This window comes from Sphaerodactylus townsendi, linkage group LG01 (genome assembly GCF_021028975.2).
Source record: "Sphaerodactylus townsendi isolate TG3544 linkage group LG01, MPM_Stown_v2.3, whole genome shotgun sequence".
In the NCBI taxonomy this organism is placed as follows: Eukaryota; Metazoa; Chordata; class Lepidosauria; order Squamata; family Sphaerodactylidae; genus Sphaerodactylus; species Sphaerodactylus townsendi.
This window is the reverse complement of record NC_059425.1, coordinates 55,446,750-55,469,143: the sequence shown is the minus strand read 5'-3', so window position 1 is coordinate 55,469,143 and position 22,394 is coordinate 55,446,750. Positions and strand designations below refer to the sequence as shown.

The following is a 22,394-nucleotide window of genomic DNA, read 5'->3' as shown; positions in this document are numbered from 1 at the left end:
ATGCTGCTTTCCCTTGCCCCACCTCCAGGCCAAAAACGAAAAAAAACCCCTAAAAATGCAAAAAAAAAATCAAACAAGTCTCAAGGGTACCCTGAGATATGAAGAGCGAGGTCAAGGGTACTGCGACGTCGAAAAGGTTGGGAAACACTGGTCTACACAAATTACATTGCTTACCACATAGAAAAGCAAGGTTTGATATACCCATAGTTCAAATGCTGTGCTTACTCAAACTTTGAAGACAGGATGTTGAGGCATGAAGTAGAGGCCAGCGCAGGAAACCTTAAAATGTTTGAACCAGCTGTAGATTGATAAGAGATTAGGAATATGAAGGTCCAAAACAAGCTACTTGACAGGGCTAGCAAGACATCTTTCTTTGAATAACAGGAATTATTGCCCTCATAATATTTCCATGTATATCCATATAGGTGGTACTTTTAAGGACTGCTGGTTCTCAACATTGGGTGCATTTCTCCAGTCTTCTTACCAAAATTTAAACCATGAACAAAATTCAACTGGTTCATCGAAGTACGCAAGTCACCAAGAAAGAAAGCTTATGATTGTCTCTGACACACACATTCCCTGTGCAATTGTTACCTCTGTGTGTGTACACTTAAATTTATTCACTTACATCAAATGAAATCAGTCTACTAATTCTCTCATACAGGACATTTGTTATCACTAGCAATTTTGAACAAAGCAATTCCAAGTCAATTGCAGTTTTCTACCACTTCATTATAATAACATTAATTGTGGTCATTTTTGGATAAATATTTTCTTCCAAGGTCATATTCTTAAGATTAAATAAATGCATAGGCAAGAAACTGTCTTCTGACAGAACGCAACATAGTAAGTTTCTGTATCAGCACTTTAATAAGCCTTGCAGATTATTCTAATAAACTTGGTATTAAGTATTTCCTATGCATAAATATTAGTTAATGAAGAAAAAGGAAAGTTGGTTTTTAAACCCCGCTTTTCTCTCCCTTTAAGGGAGTCTCGAAGTGGCTTATACACTCTGTTCTTTCCACTCTCCCCAACAGACACCTGGGGAGGTGGGACTGAAAGAGTTCTGAGAACTGTGACTAGCCAAGATCACCCAGCAGGCTTCATGGGGACAAGTGGGAAAACAAACCTGGTTCACCAGATCAGAGCCCACCACTTGTAGAGGAGTGGAGAATCAAACCCAGTTCTCTAGATAGAGTCCACCCCTCTTACTCATTATTTTATTCATTCATTCATTCATTTATTTATTTATTTATTTATTTATTTAACTTCTATACCGCCCCATCCCCGGAGGGCTCTGGGCGGTGTACAACACAAAAGAAAACAATATAGGCAATTAAAACATTTAAAAGCAGAGACAACCGTAAAAAACATATCTAGTAAATATAATAAATTACAATAAAATAATTAGCGTTCCGCAATCTACTCTAGTTCCCACCCCTCCCTTAAAGGGGGGGGGGGACGATGGCGTCCAACGCTCCAATTCTAAAAACTCCCTCCCCCTCCAAAAGGGAGGAATGGCGGGTCTAAGATGACAGTTGGCCCAGATGTCAGAGAAGGGGGGGGGCACCTTCAACGGCCGGTTCCTCCAAAGGCCCGGCGGAACAACTCCGTCTGATAGGCCCTGCGGAACTCAGCGAGGTCCCACAGAGCCCGGACAGTTGGCGGGAGAGCATTCCACCAGGCCGGGGCCAGAGCCGTAAATGCTCTGGCCCGTGTGGAGGCCAGCCGTATCACCGAGGGGCCAGGGACCACCAGTAGATTGGCCTCTACTGATCGAAGAGGCCGTGCAGGGACATATGGGGTGATCCGGTCTCGAAGATACGATGGTCCCAGGCCGCATAAAGCCTTAAAGGTCAGTACCAGCACCTTGAAGATGATCCGGAATTCCATAGGAAGCCAGTGCAGCTGACGCAGTATAGGTTGGATGTGTGCCCAGGTGGCGCTACCTGCAAGCAAATGCGCCGCTGCATGCTGGACCAGCTTTAGTCTCTGGATCAAACGCAAGGGAAGGCCCGCGTAGAGCGAGTTACAATAGTCTAGTCTGGAGATGACCGTTGCGTGGCTCACAGTGGCTAGGTCCGCTTGGGAGAGGAAGGGCGCCAGCCGTCGGGCCTGATGAAGGTGGAAAAAAGCAGCCCGGGTTGTATGGGCCACCTGGGTCTCCACTGAAAGAGACAAATCCAGGTGGACCCCCAGGCTGCGCACGGAGGGGGTCGGCACCACGCTGCTTACATCTGTGACTAGACTACACTGCAGTGGTGAACAATACATATGCCAGATACTGTCTTTATTCATTTGGAAACTATGTGACCAATAATTGTGTGCAGTGGAAAACACTTGGCTTATAGCATATGCTATGGAGTGTTGTATAAGCCTTCGACAATACAGCATATGCTATGTTCGTTAACTCAAAATCTTTTGGCAGCAAACCCCTACCCCTTGCTGACAGCATCTTATCAAAGAAGGCAGAACTTGCTGGTGAAACTGTCAGCTTCCATACAACTTCGATGCAAGAAAGCTAAAAGAACAGGAAGACTATGATGAGCAGCCTGGCCACCTTATTCCCCCCAAAAAACAAAGATAAACTTGTGACAGAAAGTAGGTCCAGTCTCCATTCTGTGACAGTAAGCTAGCCAATGTGTGAAGAACCTGGCCAAATAAGCAAGGAAGGAAAGTTGAGGGTTCATCATAACTATATTTGAACAGGAATAATCATTATCTGTTTGAAAGAACAAGACAGAGCACATTTCTAAAGGAAATTCTATTTATGAAAGATTTTCATAATTTCTCTTAGTGGATGGACTGTGGCTCAGGTAAGCACTGTAGGCAGAATGGTTCACCTTCAGTCCCTGGCATCTCTAGTAGCAGGTGATGCGGGATATTTCCTGCAAAACCATGGCCACTCAAAATAGAAAACATTGAACTAGGTGGCCTAGTGGCTTGATTTGATATAAAAGCAGCTTCAGCTGTGAAGAAACTCTGTAACAGTACATTTTTCAGCGCACCTGGATTCTATTTAAATTCCATCCCTGATACATTAGCAGGTAGAGGGTGCCCTCTTCTGTTAAACTGTTTTACCAAATAAAAGTTGTGAAAATGTATAGTACCTTTTGAAATGCTGTACTGTACATTGCCCTGGGGCTAGCCTGATCTCAGAAGCTAAGCAGGGTTATCCATGGTTAGTATTTGGATGGAAGATCACTACAGAAAGGCAGGTTGCTACATGGAGGTAGGCAATGGCAACCACCTTTGTACATCCTTTTGGGTCGCCGCAAGTTGGCTGTGACCTGACAGCGCTGTCCACCACCACATACATATGAATGGCTCATGAAGTCTATTTGGAGTTACGAAGCAGAGATAATTTGGGGGTAGGTCTGATCAGCACCTCCTCAGCTTCATACTAAGTAGTACCTCTGATAATTATGCTTCAGGTCTTCAAGATCACAAACAAGGCAAAACAGCAACAAGCTAAGGGGATATTTTACTTACTGAATGTCATAAAAAGGAAACATTATTGGTCTGGATGGCAACCCATCATCAACACCACATTAATTTCCACCCCAGGCTTTATATAATCTTAGGGACAAACTTTGCTTTGTACCAAGAGTAGAAAGCCTTTTAAAAATAACAGTAAGTTTACAATTTAGATTAGATTCAAAAGCAATGGATTTTATTTGTATTTTCTTCTAAAATAAAAGACTATACACTGTGATGTCATGCCACATGCCCAGTCTTCTCCTGAAGCCTGTCTGACATACAGTGCAACTTTGCTGAATTTGGCCCACTGGGTGTACCTATATAGACAGTGCTCCTTAAGAGAGACTAGAACATAGACTATGACAATAAAACCAAAACCTATCACAAGTCATTAATACAACCCTGTCCTCTACATATTCACATAATGATTATCATCCCCAAAATACTGGATCTGAAATCCAAGCACCTAGTTAATAATAAGCCACAAGCCTGATACCAACTGTGAAAGGAACACACATTACACTGAAAAACAATGATTTAAGAAGTATTGTTGTATTCAGTTCTCTACAGTAAACACAAGATAAAAAGATGCTTTGCTTTTACAACAAATATATTTAATACTAAAATATCTATACACAGGCTTCTTTTTACACAGCTTATTTGCAAGCACTCAGTTTTAACATAAAAATGACAAAGGACAACTGATGGTAAAGTTGTATACGCTGCCTGGGATATGCACAGCATGCCAAATACAATGATGTGATCTCACTTTAGAGAATTTTCAATACTATACAATTTTTAAGTAGTCACCAGAGATAATATTTTGAGGGAGCCTCAGAAATGGCAATATGGCTCTTGACAAATGGTCAAATTCTTGACTTTTGCCTGTTGTGAAGAAGGTACCGACTATCTCCCCAGCAACACAGTTTCAGCTTGTCACACGTTGGGTTCTTCCAGCCCTCACTCTGAGCTTATTTGTGGTGCCTTGGGAAGCAGGATCTCCAAATGAGTTGAAAGACTTACTGGTCCTTGCTTAGTAGCATATTCACTACAAAGCAGAGTTCAAGAAATCAAGGAGTTCAGCACGGTTTCGGTCTCGCTACAAATGAGAAAGTTGGCCATTAAAAGACGTCTAAAGCAAACATTCAAAATGACACATATCTCTACCCCCTAAATCAGCTCCAGTTTGCAGCTGGGATCTACAATCAGACTGCCCTACTGATTTCAAGACTTACTTTCTGCAGATTATATGAATTCAAGTCTGTGAATTTGGGGTATTAAATGTATGAATTTACATAATACTCAAGATATTAAGGCTGCAGTCCGGCATATAAACCTCAAATCCTGCTAACCTCATAAAGGTCTCTTTCTGAGTAGACACGAGCAGAATCAGACTGCAACACAATAACTTTGTACACAGGTTATTTAAGTTCTATCAAAACACTGAAAGTTTTACAGATTAGTGTAGAAAACGACAACATTTTAGCACAGTGGTTCTCAACCTTCCGCGACCCTTTAATACTTTAATACCCTTTAACTCATTTGTGGTGACTCCCAACCCTAACATTTATCCATTTTACAGATGGAGAACACTGATGCAGAGAGTCTTAGGCGACCCCTGTGAAAGGGTCATTCGACCCCCAAAAGGGTCCCAACCCCCAGGTTGAGAACCACTGTTTTAGCATAACAGAAAATTTAGAACAAAAACTATAAGGGGACTTTGAGATACAAGAGGCATTTTTACAAAACTAATAGGACATTATGAGAAAACCTATGACCCTAATCTAGTTATAGATAAGGACAACTAGTCACATCTAACAACTTGTGACCCAGATTACCATGCATGAAAAGACACATTCAGCCAATCAGCCATTGGCCCACCGGGATCAGAATTGTCTACACAGACTGTCAGCGGTTCTCCAGGGTCTCAGGTCTTTTGCCTGACCTACTATCTGATCTTTTAAAACTGCAGATGCTGAGGATAAAACCTGGAACCTTTTGCATTCCAAGCAGATGCTCTACCACTGAGCCACGGCCCTCCCCAAATTCAGTAGAGCTCAAATGATCATCATGATACGGATGGAACTGTGCCTCTACATTACTACCTGTGCAGAGCTGTATCAAAGCCCAGAAGCAAAACTAGATTATGTGTTACTGCGTTCTGAAAGCATTTCAGAATTCTGTCAATTTATTATCTTTAACACTGGGGCCAAAGATCTACACATCAATAAATACAGATCTCATTTTCTATCAGTAACAAAAACTCTTTGAAATGTTACCTCTTTATCCTTTTTACTTTTCTTTATTTTCATCTTAATTTTCTTTCCTGTGATCATACTGTAGTTTTGATTCTTCTTTTTATCCTTTAGGTACTGGAAGAAGAATAAAAACGAGTGTTCATAACTACATTACTAATATTCATAATTTGTTTTACAAAAATGTTTCTGGCCTATTTATGCTGCAGTTGTGTCCATAAACCACTTAGAATAGCAAATAAGGCCCATGGGAGAATAATGCAGAGATATGGTAGAGTAGAACCATGATGACTATGTGAGCATTCAGGCAAAGAGTGGACAGGCATGTGGGGCTTAGCTGCTGCCCCAGTAATAACCATTCTTGGTTTGCAATCATGTCCATGCTCGTTTAGCTTCAGCAATTCTGCAGCACCAAGAGCTTTTCAGTGGGCTCCTATCAAAAATCCCATCTTCTAAAATCTTACAGCCATTTTAGAATATTTCAAAAGCAAAGGAAAAAAAGGAATGCTTTCTTCTTCTCTGAAATTTGCTTTGAGACAGGAAGCTATCACAATGTTTTTATAGGGTAATATTTTAAAATCTTCCTCTTATTTTTGTCAGGATGTTTCCATGGAAACAGTATTTCCATTGCTAACTTAAATCAACTTAGTTTCTGGGGTTTTTTTACTCAGTTTAATTCATTATACATTCATCCATGATGGTATCCTATTTGACACTGAGAACTCAATCTTGAGCTCCATTTTGAAAACATAATGGTTAGTATCATAACGCCCCTTGTGTTTAGACTGTAGTAACTCTGCGTGAGACTGCACTGTTAAAGGATAGGTCTATCAACAACTATTAGCCAATATGACTGAATTGAACCTCTATCTATGTTCAGATACAATAATCTCTGAATACCAGTGCCGGGTGGCAGAAAATAAAGTTTTTAACCTCTGTACCCTGCCTGAAGACCTTCTGAGGACACCTGACTGGCTACTGGGTGAAACAGGATGCTAGAGTAGATGGCACATTGGCATAACTCTTCACAGCTACTCTTATTCTTATGGAAGCCTTTGTGTAAGAACAGCATAGAGATAGTACAATGTGTACATGTATTTTAAAAAACAGTGAGCAGCTGAAGCAGAATAGTCAACGATTTAATGAAGAGTTTGTTATATTGCAGTAGCTCAATGCCATAATAAAGCAAAACATTACAGTCACAGCATTAACAAAAATCAATGAACTATTCATTAGGAGATTAAAATACATAGCATTTAAAACGTAACCTTTATTGCTAAAAGAGCATAATTAAGAATAGCTTACTATTCCTATAATAATAGTGAGTGATCCAGGGCAGAGCCAGTGAACTACTCATGGACCAAACATGCATGAGAGGGTTTTGACTGTGAGCCCCATCCAAAGGGGGAGAGGGCAAAAAGGCTTGTGGGAGAGGCATGCTGTCATGTTTGCCCTCCCTGGGCCATTTACCCCAGTGGGGCGGGGGGAGGGGGAACATGCCAACAGCTGGCTATCCCACATCCCCACTGCCACAGAACCCAGAAGTCCAGGCTGCAGCAAGACTGGACTGGCATCCCACTTGTACGCCAGCATGGGAAGGGGCAGGCCAGCGCATTTCTGGGGAACCAACATTAGTCAGCTCTCTCCTGGAATTGAATGCTAGTAGCATGATGAACTAGCCCTCAGATGTGCATCACCCTTTTTGTGGTGTGTGTCTTTTCAGCCCTATGGGGTTTTTTGGCGGCAAAAAGGTTTTGGGGCTTCTCCCTGTTCCTCTCGCCACCAAAAAGTCCCTTTGAAGGTGGCAGGGTGCCCCCGCATTGGTGCAGCAGCCTGCCACTACCAGGTTTGAATGGGGCTGTGTATCTTAATAATCCAGGCCACAAATTTTGCCAATTGTAGTGTTGCCCATTTATTTTTTTATTAAAAAATTAATCAATCTGGCCTGACCTCCTTGAAAATCAAGATAAAATAGTCCCAAACACTGGTGGGATTAAAATAATTTAACAACCGGTTCTGGTGGTGGGAATTCAAATAATTTAACAACTGATTGTTTACAAGCACCATTTTAACAACCAGTTCTGCCGAAGTTGTGCAAACCTGCTGAATCCCACACTGGTCCCAAGATACTTTTCATTGTCTACTGAAACTCTTGGGTACCAAAGAATCACATGAGCTATATCCTCAACAAACCTATGGTCGCAAGAGCTGATTTCCTCATTATATGGGATCTTACCACAGCCAATTGTAATGGCTCCAGATGTGCCTTAGTAAAGCCCTTTCTATACTCAAAATTTGATAAATCAGTAAAATAGGCTGGGATGGTTAAAGGGAGGGAGAAACTGCTTATATAGGGAGGCAATTCTAGCAATCCAGTATCCATTTGGACACTCATATCCAACAATCTTTGTTTTATTGAATGCTTTGCGGGAAAGAAACCAAGTCTTCTTAGATATTTCTCTGAGAATCCAAGTTTGGTCACTACATTCAGTATATTACTTCTCCATGAGTTAACTTTCATCACATCATAAGTCAAAGTTAAGGATTCCAGAGTTGGGCAAAAGAGAATTTTAAACCAAAAATTAATAGTAACTTTCTGGATTAGAATCAATATTGCGAGCAAGGACAACTCATCTAACTTTAACTGAAGCTAATGAATTAGAAACTGCTCCTAACATGCAAACAAATTTGTTTTAAATAATTGTAACCCCAAAATTGATGCTCCATAAAACAACTGAAGAACTTATTAGTTTCTGGTATTGGGGGCACCAAACATCTTTCTCTTGTTCTATAAAATCTCAGGATGCCAAACACAGCCTTTTCAAGATTCCGCTTTGCATACTCAATAGCTGCTGACCAAGAGCCAGAATTAAGAAACACTACACCTAGATCAGGGGTAGGGAACCTGCGGCTCGAGAGCCTCATGCGGCTCTTCTGCCCTTGCACTGCGGCTCCACAAGCCGAGCTGCTGGCCCCATCCTTGCCCGCCCTGCAGGCAGCAGGGCGGATGCATCCATGCGCTTCTCAGAATGAGCAGAGTAAAAGGTAAAAAAACCCAATATATACAGTGTTATCTTTATTTTAAATGTCAAAAATTATTTGCGACTCTAAGTGTTTTCTTTTCCCATGGAAAACGGGTCCAAATGGCTCTTTGAGTGTTAAAGGCTCCCTACCCCTGACCTAGATGCTTAAAAGAAGCACCTGCTCCAGTGGCTTTCCATCATGTCCACTTGTGGAGATGGGTCCTTCTACTGAAAGCCAGACTGAACTGATTTAGCAACCTTCTGAAGCTATCTTGTGTATGGGATATGAGTACATCAGAATAAAGGAGTCTTGAAATGGCCTTCCCAGAAAGCCCGACTGGGAAAATGGTACTGTTAGATGTTCAACAATATCATTTATATATAAATTAAAAGGCAAAGATACAACCATGGCACACTCCTTTTGAAGTTACAACTGGGAGAGACAATTGGCTATGGATATCCAGTCTGACCCTTAGAGTGGTATTACTACAGAGATTTTTAATATACTCCAATAGCCTGCTATTAATATTCAAATTGCTTAATTTACCCCAGAGGCTCCATCTTGGAATAGACTCAAAAGCATGTTTAAGATCAACGAGCGCCACATACACCAGCCTAGATTGTCCATTCACATATTTAGTAATAAGATGTTGTCATAAGAAACAATGGTTTAAAGTTGAGTGCCTTGACAAACCCAGATTGTTCTGGTGCCAACGATTTTTTTACTTTGATAGTAGTGTTTTGCATAGTTTTCCTATTACATCAAGTAAACATATTGTTTGTAGTTAAATTATCCCCCCTTGTTGATGGCTACAAAAATGGAAAAAGTCCACTCCTGGGGTAACTTCCCATTTCTGCCCGCATAAGTGAACAGATTAGCTAGAACTGGTACCCACCAATACTGAAAGGCTTTGAGTATATTGGGGGAAATGAAGTTTATTCTTCTTAATTGCTGATATTAAGGATTCTATTGTTGGCCAAGACTCCTGAATACAAATTATATTGTGACATCCTATACATTCTATCAATGAAGGGTTCTGAATTTTATTTAACCAACCTGTCACATCACAAGAAATAGATTTTAAGTAATGCTTATGCTGGGTCATTGGCAGTCAGTCAGATGGAAGTCCGTGATATATTCTGTAAGGGATCATAATATATGGCCCCCATACTCTTCGCTTTATCTAGATTATGAGTAGTACCAGCTGTTATGGGACAATCAAGGTGAGACAAAGGGAAGCATTCTTGGCTTAGTTGTAGAAAAGAATTTGTTTGCATACCTATTTCAATTGTTTTAGGGGTTGATCAGTCTCAACATTACATTTGGTTTCAAATTGTTAATCTAACTGGATACAAAAACATTATCAAGCTTATGATTATCTGATACTAAATGATTAGATACATTAAGTACCATATGTACTCATGTATAAGTCGAGTTTTTCAGCACATTTTTTGTGCTGAAAAAGTCCCCCTCAACTTATACATGAGTGAGGTGTATTTTAAAAAATATTTTAGGGTTTTTACTTTGTCGGCCGCCATGGGACACAGTTTTTAGGCTAGCGGCACCAAAATTTCAGGCTATCATCAGGTGACACTCCTGATGATACCAGCCAAGTTTGGTAAAGTTTGGTTCAGGGGGTCCAAAGTTTCCAATGGGAGCTAGTAGTAGATGGGGCTACATTTTGAGGGTCCATAACTTTGGACCCCTTGAACCAAACTTCACTAAACCTGGGTGGTATCATCAGGATAATCTCTTGCTGATACCAGCCGGGTTCAATGTTTGGTTCAAGAGATCCAAAGTTATGGATCCCCAAAGTGGGTGCTCCCATCTCTCATTGTTTCCAATGGAAGCTAATATTAGATGGGGCTACCCTTTTGAGGGCCCATAACTTTGGACTCCCTGAACCAAACTTCACCAAACCTGGATGGTATCATTACACGCGAGTCAATAAGTTTTCTCAGTTTTTTGTAGTAAAATTAGATGCCTCGACTTATATGCGGGTCGACTTATACATGAGTATATACACTTCAGCTTCAGTTATCTCAGAAGGAAGATATGAATTTGTAGTTCCCTCTCTACTTTATTCTTAGTCTGTTTAGAGGTAATAATTATATCAACTAACATTAATTCAGTACTAGTGAGGATCCACTCATAGCCTCTGTAGAAGTTTACAAAAGCTTATGCTGGAATACATTCACATTAGCCTTTAACACACCACAGGACTACTGTTTGTTTCAGAAAACAAAGGAATCACACTTTAGCTTTACATGTAATTCATTTCATGAACACTTCATAAGGACTAGTCTTATTCTATGAAGGAATAAGGCTGAAAACTAACCACTGCAAACCAGACCCACCTTAGAAAGCTGTACTGGTCCTGACTTTTCTTTCTTCTTTTTCTTTTCTTTCTTTTTCTTCAGCTTATCTTTTTTCCTCTTCTAAAATATATTGAAAGTAACATTAAAATATCAGCAACACTTTCTTATAAAGAATTATGTCCTCCCTTTCAACATACTGATCAATACTTAGGGTAACATGGGAATAATTTTTAAAGTCACCCCAAATCAATACAAGCCAACAACAATCAGCAGCCACTGAAATATTTAAAGGTATTTGATAGTAATAAGCTTTCAACTGATGACAAAAGACCTTCAAGGAAGGGTCTATGTGTAGTGAAGGGGAGAAAGTGTTCCACAGGATATGGGTAGCTGCTGAGAAAATCCTCATGTGGGTCCTCACCTACTGAATTTCCCACACCAGGTTCTCATGGTAAAGGCTTCCTGGCTAATTGCAGAGCTCAAGCTGGTGATGAGATCTGATGCAGGGAGCTTGGATTCCCAAAAGCTTGTTGGTCTTTAAGGTGCTACTGGACATAAATCTTGCTCTTCTACTGCAAATTATCACAGCTGCCCACTTGACACACTAGCACTTTGTATCAGGCCTGGAAGCACACTTGCAGCCAAGGTAACTGACTCAAGATGGTAGTGAGGTAAAAATCTTGGCCACAGCATTTGGGCTACAGCATTTTCAATTCCTTATTTATTTGCATTTATTTAATTCATTTATAACCCACCTTCCTCATCAAAGCAGCTTAACATCATTCTCCTCTATTCTCATAACAACGCTGTGAGTAAGTTGGGCTAAGAGTGTGTGATTGGCCTAAGGACACCCAGCAAGCTTCCATGGCACAAATGGGGATTCCAACACTTTTGATTGCTACACTATACTGGCTCTCAAAAGGGTATGAGTATTTTTTTCATTAACACTGAATACATGAACGCATGAGACTGGTTTATAACGAATCAGGCCACTGCCCAATCAAAGTCAGTTCTGTCTATTCAGACTGAAAGTAATTCTCTAGGACAGGGGTCAGTAACCTTTAGCACCCAAAGAGCCATTTGGCCCTGCCTCCCCAAGCCCCGCCCCCGCCTCCCCAAGCCCTGCCTTCAGCCAAGCTGGCGAGATAGACAGTGGCAGGGACAGCAATGACGGCAAGTTGCACTTGGGACGCGGCAAGCGCTCCTCCTTCCCCGCCACCTCCTTCCTTCCTTCCTTCCTTCCTTCCTTCCTTCCTTCCTTCCTTCCTTCCTTCCTTCCTTCCTCCCTCCCTCCCTCCCTCCCTCCCTCCCTCCCTCTCTTTCCCAGGCACCAGACAAGGGAAGGAGAGGAAAGGGCACTGGAGGGAGGGAGGGAGGGAGCGGGGAAGGAGGCGTGCTCACCACGTCCCAAGTGCAACTTGCCATTGTTGGGGTCGCCACTGCGGAGCCACAGTATGAGGATGAAAGAGCCGCATGCAGCTCCGGAGCCATGGGTTGCTGACCTCTGCTCTAGGGTCTTCAATCATAGTCTTTTGCACTAAGATCTGACCATTTAGCTGAAGACACCAGAGACTGAACCTGGTACCTTCCGCATGCCAAATAAACACTCTACCATTAAGCCACTTGGGCTGCTCTACCACTCTGTACCACTGTCTCTTGAGGTTTCCAAGCCATTTTCAAAGGCCGCTGAAAAAAGACTAATTGATTTTTGATTAACAGAAGCTTCAGGAAAATTCTAAAGTTCTGTAGTCAGTGCAGTAAATAAGTCAGATTGGATGCAAGCAATTTTGTCCACTAAGTCATCATCATAAACCTTTAATAGGCATCCATTATATACAAAATCCAGAAGCAAACAGACGATTAAAAACATCTAAAATTCAGGACAGGGTCAGCAAATTCAAAAATTCAGCAACCAACTCCAAAACATTGGCTGACCTATTATTTAACAAAAAACAGACCCATAGATTAGTAGTATAGTTCCTTATCAAGGGAGGAATAATACAGTAAAAATCTGGTCTAAGGTCAGCATGTTTGGGACCGTCAAACAGAATATGCGTCATCGTCTCAGGAGTACTAGTACTATAAGAATAAACCCTATCCTGTGCAGGGATCCCTAAGAAACACCCTTGTAGGTGGGCTGACGGAAAAGAGTTGCACCTGGCTCTGGTAAAGGCCCACCTTTGTTTGGGGTTATGTAATAGTTTTAAATAACAGGCCATTTGCACTTTCTTGGGAGTGATATTGTAATATAGAGGTGAACATGAGACCCCGGTTCTTTGGACCAAAAGTTGGTATTCTTGGTTAAAAAGACCAATTTTTATTGTTTGAAATATTTCATTAGGTGCTAACATAAGCAAAGAGTCCCAGGTAAGACCTAGGGAAATCAATTTTTTCTCAATGTGGCTCCACCAGTCTGAACGTTGGATGTCAGGGAGGGCCAAATGGAGATAGCTATTTGAATCAGTGGTGAAACAGAGCCTGGTCAAAAATTTTAAAGTTAGGTGCCAGGCTCTTGTGACTAATAGGTGCTGACCTGCTTTCAAGCATAGAGTTGCATATGTTATGCAGTGTAGGACTCCAAAGATTTGGTAGAGAAAATTTGACTGGATTTTTTCTAGAGAGTGGTCCCAACCACTGATCCATAGGGGAATCCCATACAGCAGTTGCTGAGTTATTTTTGCATTGAATAGCTTTAACATCGCTGGGATATATTTACCCCCTTTAGTAAAGAAAAAGTTCAGGATGGCAGCTGTCGTGACCTTGGTGCTCTTTGCTGCAAGCTCTCCATGTGGGCAAAGGAAACACCTAAATATCTGAAAGCTTTGACCTGTTCCACTATTTTGCCATCCAGCTTCCAATAATAAATTTTTAAAGTATTGGAAAATACTTTGTCTTTTGGGAATTAATTTCCAAAGCACTGGAGGCACAATACTCATTACATTTAACCAGAAGATGGTTTAAGTCCATCCTAGATCTGGATAGTAGGAGCGCGTCATCTGCATACAGGAGAACGTGAAGTGGCACATTCCTTCAGGTTGGCCTATAGTACTTGAATTTTCTTAAGAGCAGGAGCGAGATCAGTAAGGAATAGGTTGAAGAAAACAGGGGCAAGAACACAGCCCTGTTTGACACCTCTAGTTATTAATATTTTAGATGACAGCATCCCTGATGGGGGGTATTTGATTTGGCATGTAGTATTGCTGTAGAGAGCTTTAATTAGCATCAGCAGACAGGGCTAAACCTAGCGTTTCCAGTTTTTGCCAGAGCAGTTCTCTACAGACCAAGTTAAAGGCCACCTTAAGGGCAAGAAATGCTGCATGTATGTTAGACCTGCCCTTTTTGACATAATTGGTGATTCAGGTGTTAAACAATGATCAATAATGGAATGGCCTTTTCTAAAGCCTATTTGTTCAGGTCCTAATATTTTCTTCTCAGCAGATCAGGCAATAAGTCTCTGTAGTAAGGATTTTGCATTAAGTTTCCCAATAGAGCAGTGGTTCTCAACCTTCCTAATGCCACAACCCTTTAATACCGTTCCTAATGTTGTGGTGACCCCCAACCATAAAATTATTTGTGTCTCAGTTCCTAAGACCATTGTAAATATGTTTTTTCCGATGGTCTTAGAAATGAGCCCACAATGAAGAATAGTGATTCGACTCCCAAAGGGGTCACGACCCACAGGTTGAGAACCGCTGCAGTAAGAAGGGATAAGAGCTGGTAATAGGTTGGTAATTACTAGGGTTGGCCGGGTCTCCTTTTTTGAACATGGGAACAATTATGGCATTTGTCCAGGCAACTGGTATGAGGCCTGAGTTGTTTACCGCAGTAAACAGAGTGACTAACAAAGGGGACCAATGTTCAGAGATGCTTTTAAGCATTTCCGAAGGAGTTATATAAGGTCCAAGGGGTTTATGGGACTGTAGTTGTTCTGTATTGATTTCCAATACAGAGATTGCAGATCACAAAGATAATCCTAATCTGGCCCTATGGTGTCCTCTTGCACTGATTCTTAAAGCAGGCACATAGTAAGAATTAAAACCTTTGAGAGAGATTGAGTATGGCGACCATGTTTATTTGAAAAATGGTTAAATAATTATTAAAATCTGGATTTGATTTGTTGAACCAGCCCACTACATTCCAGGAGACAATACTCATCATATTAAAAAAAGATTGCTGGACTCCTGGCGTCAATCTCGCTCCTCTATTTGATCCCATTGTCCACATGTGTCACAAAAGATGCATCCATTAACATGATTTGTTGTGAGTTGAACTTGTTCTGGCTGAAGCAATAATTCTCTGGCAGGATCCAGCTCTAGTTTGGACAAATCCATATCAGAGTGATGATCTAGCAGGATTTGTTGAGATGAATCCTGCAATGACATCTAGTCAAGTTTTTGTAAAGTGCTGAGCTCATTTAGCTCTTGTGTCCAGGTTTTCCCTCCTACAGGGGCATCTCGCGTGTTGTAGACTATTGAGAGCTGACAAGAGTCTAATTCACATTCTTCTTCATCAGGTGACCCCTGTAGGGGCTGGCAGAATGGTGTTGATGTTGGGACAGAATGTCCTTGATTACTGACTGATGGCATGATGACAGTTGGAATGGCCAGTGTAGTCTGTGCCGGAGGGTTTAGATGTTCGAGTGGGTTGACCAGGTAACTCATTCACAACACATGGATCTCCAGTAATAGCTTCTTTCTTCCCACAAGGACAAACTGGCCAAATGAAATGACCATAACCAGACAGTGGAATAAAAGCTCAGTTGGGGAGTAATATTAAGAATTGAAGGAAGAATTAGAATTTAGAAGAGTAAAAAAAAACCCCCGGAACAGTCTTACAATGTGCTGCTGGCAGGAGAAGTGTTCAGTAAACTAATCATAGTGAAATTCTGAAATGTCCAATATTTGATTCTGGGGATATAGAAGCAACTATTTGGAACATTACTGTGGACTAGATTGGATGGTGTGCAGACACACTTTGTGGCAGAGGAAAGACAGTTTACATCAGCATTATAGAATGGGCCCTAGAAATTATGTCCAGCTAGTTGACTTGAGTCTTCTTTCACCATTGGTCCAGTTGTTGTCCTAACTGCTTCACAGTGCTTAGTGTCCTCAAGAACCAGGATGACTGGGGAATTTCCTTTACCTTTACCTCCCATACTATCTCCCAAACTAACAGTAAACAGTCTCAAGGTCTGTATTTCCACTGCTGAGTAGCTCTTTAGCTTTGTCTATGGTGAGCTGAGTGAATAATGAGTCATTCATTTCCAGTCAAGGTCATCAGCAAATCAGCAGGTCTCACATGACACTGTAGCTCATACCGGTCATCAGAGGAAGTTTGGAGAGAGGGAAAAAGAAGAGAAACTATCCCATGGGAGGTTCTCTGGTATTTGCAACCAGAGTGAAATTACTAAGAGGAAGTTCGTCAGGACACTACGTAACAGTGCTGCTCAAAGAACCAAGTTTGAGTCCAGTGGCACAATTAAGACCAACAAAGATTTATTCTTCGTCTAAGCTTTCATAAGCATGCACACTTCTTCAGATGTTGCTTGACTGTATCTCATATTGTGCCTGAATCCATGAATAAAATATCCCTCTTAGATTCATGGTATGCAGTAAAATGGATACATAATAGCCTTCATTTACAAAAAACAGAGTCTGTATATATCAGTGATGGCGAACCTATGGCATGGGTGCCAGAGGCGGCACTCGGAGCCCTCTCTGTGGGCACGTTCACACAGAGTTCGTCATGTGGGGGGCGGAAAATCACCCCCCCCCCCACGCACACACACACATCTAGGCTGGCCTAGGCCATTGAGCACGATGTGCACACACCGGGGTGAGCAGGAAAGACTCGGCTGGTGGGCCTGGTGCCTGTGCTTCGGGTGGCTGCTGCCTGAGGGGGGCGGGGTGCAGAGGAGACAGAGATGCTAGAGAGGCACAGAGCGGTGCACGCGGGACTTGCTGGAGGATAGAGCAGGCTGGCCCCTGCTCGAGCAGGTGGGGCAGAGGAAGAGGAAGCCAACCAGTTTTTTCTAAACTAAAACCTCATCATTCAGGTTAAATTGCCGGGTTGGCACTTTGTGATAAATAAGTGGAGTTTGGGTTGCAATTTGGGCACTCTGTCTCAAAAAGGTTCGCCATCACTGGTATATGTATATATGGATTATCACTTGATTCCTATATTAATTTTAGTTTTACCTTTTTGTTATGTTTTTCTTTTTTCCTCTTCTTTGATTTTGATTTTGGAGAATCTAAATGTAAAGTTTTGAAAAAGAATGTTAGGTAATTCACAATAAGAGTTTACAAAAAGCCAAAATGTAAAATCATATTCAAGGAAGAGGCATATTAGTTTTTTACTGCAAACACACGCTTGTAGTAAGTATTTCAAAGGCTAACAGAATCACTATGGACCAAAATCCACTTACTGCGGTTGTGAACAGACATTATGCTTAACTTCTATATATTTGAGCTTCACACAGAAGCTCCACAGGTTTATCATTTTTACAGTTCAATCTGGGGGCAGGTGGACTCACCTTAGGTCCCACCCTGCTGGTGCAAAGGACACATGCACCAATGGAGCGAGGAGATAGGCAGGTGGGTGCTGAAGGGCTTTGCAGGGTCTGACCCTGGAAACTGCAACCATTCCCCAGCTCCCCCAGCTCAGAAAGATGCAACCGTGTGGCTAGAGGTGTGCAGAAGGCATGCCAGAGTGTGGAGCCGACTGTAGTTGGCTTCCACTGCCCTCCCAGATTGCGCACGCTGATGCAGCCAGCCTCAGAAATATGCCACAGTTTTCATGGCATAAGTCCATTATTCCCTGCAAATTAAGTACTTTGTTACCACTGCATTGAGAAGCTGGACCAGGTCCAAATCTCTATGTGGACCTATAAATGCCAACCATAGCCTTCCTATTGTTATAGGAATGTTTATTCTATTATTAAAGTTACTGGGTATATCAAATCAGGATGATGTAGACTCCGATTCAATACAACAGGGAGCCATAATAGACAGCCACTCACAAAGGAAAAATTCCAGTGTATATCATATGTATTTACATACAAATGAATAATAATCACAATTAATTTCAGAAATGGGGCATAACATGTTTAGCCCGATTCAGCTGTTTCTTAAGCATGAGAGAAATCTAGGTGCTCATTGAAAATCTTGCACAAGATAAAGCTCCAGCTCCCATTCAACAGCAAGCCAACTTCATCCAAGCAGCTGCACTTTATATGTGAAACATCTTAAAACACTAACAGGACAAACACACAGCTTCCTAGTAACCCTGGTAGCTGTTTATACTTGGTTTGACAGCTGTCTGTATGTGTCAAATTACTGTACATGTAACACACTTAGAAAAACTGATTACTTCAGCACAGCACAATCTTACCTCTACTACTAGAACTGCTTCTGCTATGTGAAGAAGAGGAGCTTGAAGAACTTGAAGAGGAAGATGCAGAAGAACTGGATGATGTGGTGGAAGAAATGGATGATGACCTGCTTCTGCTGCGTTTCCGTTTCCTTTTCTCTCTCTCTAGAAAAATGAATAAAGTAAGAAATGAAGGATTAGGATTTTAATTATGTTTTTAATTTCAGATGGTTTTTAAAAAATGTTTTATTAGAATCTTATGCTGGTTAACTACTCTGAAAAAGTAAGTATTAATGAGATGAATGCTAAATTAATACAAATTGACTAATGTCAGCAGTTTCTTCTTTCATTCTCTTTTGCTGAAGCAATTTTAAACAATGAAACCAATTTATGTGACATTTTTCTCATATTCTGCAAATAATGCAAGGTGACATTTCAACAGTGTGGGCATGTCAAATGATTCTTGAGCACTTTCAACATAAATCATGGCTCAAAATGCTCTCAAAATTTTTTTAGCGGATTCTAAGGGAACACACATTCTAAACATTTAGAAGTATCTGGAAGACATTTGAAGAAATCAATATACATAATGTCCATATGAATTAGCTTTAACATAAACTGGAACCAAACTATAATGGTACTTGTATGCAAAACCTTAAAACTGCAACATGCTCTCTAGAAGCTTCTAATCACAAGTGACTGATCTTACCTCTGACTTTTGTTTCCTCTTGTGAAGTAGCACATAGTGTCCCACATTTCTCTTCATGCCTGTCATCCATATCTGTGAAATAGATACAGACCACCACCATTGTCGAAAACATTTTTCATGAAACACAAGGAAACTACCCAAATACCCACAGTGCTTTTAAATCACCAGCAGCTGAAATAAGAGTCTAATCTAATCACAATACAATAAAAAATTGTGCTACCAGCAAGCAAATGTAAATAGTTAATGAATATGAGATTATCTAACATTTTGTAGCTATAGAATTATTTCAGATGCAATTTCCTTGACAGTAAATATATCAGACTTCTTCTTCTGAACAGGCCTAGCAGGGCCTAGCCCAACTATAGTCCCTTAACCAAGGTTCTACCTGTGTCCAATTCTGGCAAAAAATAATCTACATAGAGGGGAGGTACATGTTATCATAGCACTTTAGAACATACAAGTTTGTTCCCTGGATCCTGAAACTCTCCACACGAACAAAAACTAAGCCAGAGTAGTAATAGCAAAGACTGAGTAATGCATAAATCCCCCATTTCACCTTACAGGCAGTTGAAAGTCTTCTCTAAGAAATATCACAGAAGTACAAACTTTAAATATTTGTACTGCGTGTTATACTTTAAATTCTGGGCCTAAACTGGAATTATGTTCACGTAAACGACCCCTCAACACATTTCAATCATTATTTTAGAATTCATACAAATGTCCAAACTGCAGCGAAACGAGCCCTCCCAGGCTTGCAACTATACTCATCATAGGCAGATATATGTCATTCAAGTCTCCCGTCTTCACCGTTTGCACTGGGCTAATTAAAAAGAAGTCCCGCCAAATTTCCCTTGTCTGCTTATAGCTGCGGACTGCAACCTTCGCAACAGGGGCAAAGTTGGGTAGCTGCTGTTTGCAGCTGTCCCGGATTAACGTGGCTTTCCACACGAGACAGTCCCGGCTGCTCAGCACGAAATGTTTCAAGGGCAGCCACCTCGTTTGCGCCCCGAAGCAGACTACGACAACTCCCCGTCGTTGACACAACCCATCCCCCTCCCTCTGCCGGTCCGCGAGGCTCCAGCACCTCTCACAGCCGCTCTCGGGTCGCCCCTCTCCTGCCCTGCTTCCGCCAAAAAGGCGACGTGCGGTTAATGTTTCTGCAGCGCCCGAAGAAGCGGGGGTTACACAGACATGCGCGGAGGGACATGGACTTGCACTGCACGGGCAGCTCCGGGGGACGCCGCCACACGACTGGGCGGCCTCAGCAGCAGCGAAGACCACCGGCAAGGAGTGACTACCGCGGCTCTCCGGGAACCCGGAACCACAACGCCGACCGCGGCCGCCTGCCGGGACAGGGCCAGAGCCGACATCCGGGAAAGGGCGGGAGGCGATTCTCGACAGGGTCGGCGCCTCCCACCGCCGGGCTCCCTCTGGCGTCTACTTGAGCCCGAGGCCTGGCGCGGCCCAGAACTAGTCAGGGGCTCTTGCAACAGTTCGGGGCACAGAACTTAAAAATAAGATAAAATAAAAGGGGGATCTATGGGGATCCTCATGGATCCTCCACCTTTTAAAGGAGAACCCCCCCCCCCCCCCCCCCCCCCCAACACACGACCGGCATCAAATTACATGTGGAAGTCAGGACTATGGGCTGGAGCTGGACTATTTAAAAAAAGTGTAGATGCTGGTCTTTTAAACATTCTAATATTAAATCATTGTTTTTTAGAAAGGTTCAAGCCTGCCCATGGAAGCGAGGCCACAGGCTCCCCAGTCTCTGAGTCCTGATACAATGACGCCAAGGCAACCCATCCTCATGATGCTGCAGAGCCACCCTGTGTCATAACAGCACCACCTACACAAAAAGGTCCCTGTTTCTGCGCTTCCTCTGAGGCGCAAACTCTAGCAGAGCCCTTCGCTCCCACAGCTGTCCAGGGGACGACCTGCCTTCTCATGCCTTACTCCTTAGGAGAGGCAATGCCCTGCACCTCTTCCCTAAACCTCTCCCCTTCTTCCTATAGTGTTTCTTCTCCCCCCCTGCTTTTCCCTGCTTTTCTCTCCCCCAGTTCCTTCCCCCACATGTCCTCTCCCTCTGTACCCATATTTCCCCCCTTCCCAAGAAGATAAAAGCCTGTCATGCTTGGAGAAACTTTGAAAGGCCAGATCCCTTTGGGTCAGGGCCAGTGTAACAATTTAAAATATTGTGGGCGTTTCTTTAAAATGAGAGTTAAGTTGTTAAAGGAAGGGGGGGAGTGAAAGGGTGATGAGCAGCGGTGTATTTGCCTGGGGACAAGGGGTACCCCATATCCCCGGGTGCCCCCATTTGGTCACATGGGGGGGCACCAAAGTTTCAGGGTCGTTCGTGTGTTTTTTCCATTTTTTAGTGTTTTTCGCATTTTGGCCTGGATGCTATTACAAGGTCTCCAAGCTTGGATGCTATTACAAGGAGGGCCTCCCGAGCCGCCTTGAAAGTCTGATGCCTCTATCTTCAAAAATGTGCAGCCTGCTCACACACTCAGAAATTCCCCATTGGCTACAATGAAGCCAAGGCATTGCAAAACAAAGAATCTTGGGCAAATTTCTTGGGGTGCCTGTCAGAAGTGTATTTTTAAAGCTAGTGACACCAAAATTTCAGGGTATCACCTGTTAACTATTATTATGATAACACTCAAGTTTGGTGAAGTTAGGTTCAGGAGGGCCAAAGTTATGGACTCTCAAATGGGTAGCCCCCATATCCTGTTAGCTCCCATTGGAAACAATGGGGGATGGGGGCACCCCTTTAGGGGTCCATAACTCCCCCCCCAAACCAAACCTCACCAAACTTGGGTGGTATCATCAGGACAGTCTCTGGATGACATCTTGTAATTTTGGTACTGCTAGCTTTAAAAATGCGCCCCCTGCAGGCCGAAAAACACCAAAAATACCCCAAAACTCCTAATAGCTTGCATTTGGATTCATTCATATTTGGACAGGACATATTCGGACAATTTTTGTCCGAATATGCCCAAATTCACCCAGATTCTGTTCAAATCTGGTATTTGTTTCATCCGAATCACCAACCCTAGAAAATGATGCTTTTTCGGGGGGGGGGGGGTCCACCCCCAAACAGCATCACTTTCAATTTTTAAGGACCCCAGATTCTCCCTTTAAGGTGGATTTAGAAGAAGAATCTGAGCTCCCTGGTTTCAACACCATTAAAAGTGATGCTATTTGGGGGTGATTTGTGAGAGATGATGCTGACATTTG

The 22,394-nt window shown here is 42.3% G+C and overlaps 1 protein-coding gene across 2 annotated transcripts; it reads right to left on the bottom strand.

The window, feature by feature from the left end:
- Positions 1-4,012: 4,012 nt before the first annotated feature.
- Positions 4,013-20,503, bottom strand: LOC125427186 (corepressor interacting with RBPJ 1-like). Of its 2 annotated transcripts, none has more exons than XM_048486343.1 (7): positions 20,239-20,503; positions 19,155-19,226; positions 18,467-18,610; positions 17,275-17,327; positions 11,117-11,197; positions 5,760-5,852; positions 4,013-4,579 (listed from the first exon to the last, which is right to left on the bottom strand). In XM_048486343.1, the coding sequence occupies exons 2-7, from the start codon at positions 19,222-19,224 to the stop codon at positions 4,529-4,531; spliced, it is 492 nt and encodes a 163-aa protein (XP_048342300.1). In that variant the 5' UTR covers positions 19,225-19,226; positions 20,239-20,503; the 3' UTR covers positions 4,013-4,528. The 2 variants fall into 2 exon arrangements, with proteins under 2 accessions (XP_048342300.1, XP_048342391.1); XM_048486434.1 differs by lacking the exon at positions 20,239-20,503 and adding an exon at positions 19,870-20,169.
- Positions 20,504-22,394: the final 1,891 nt, after the last annotated feature.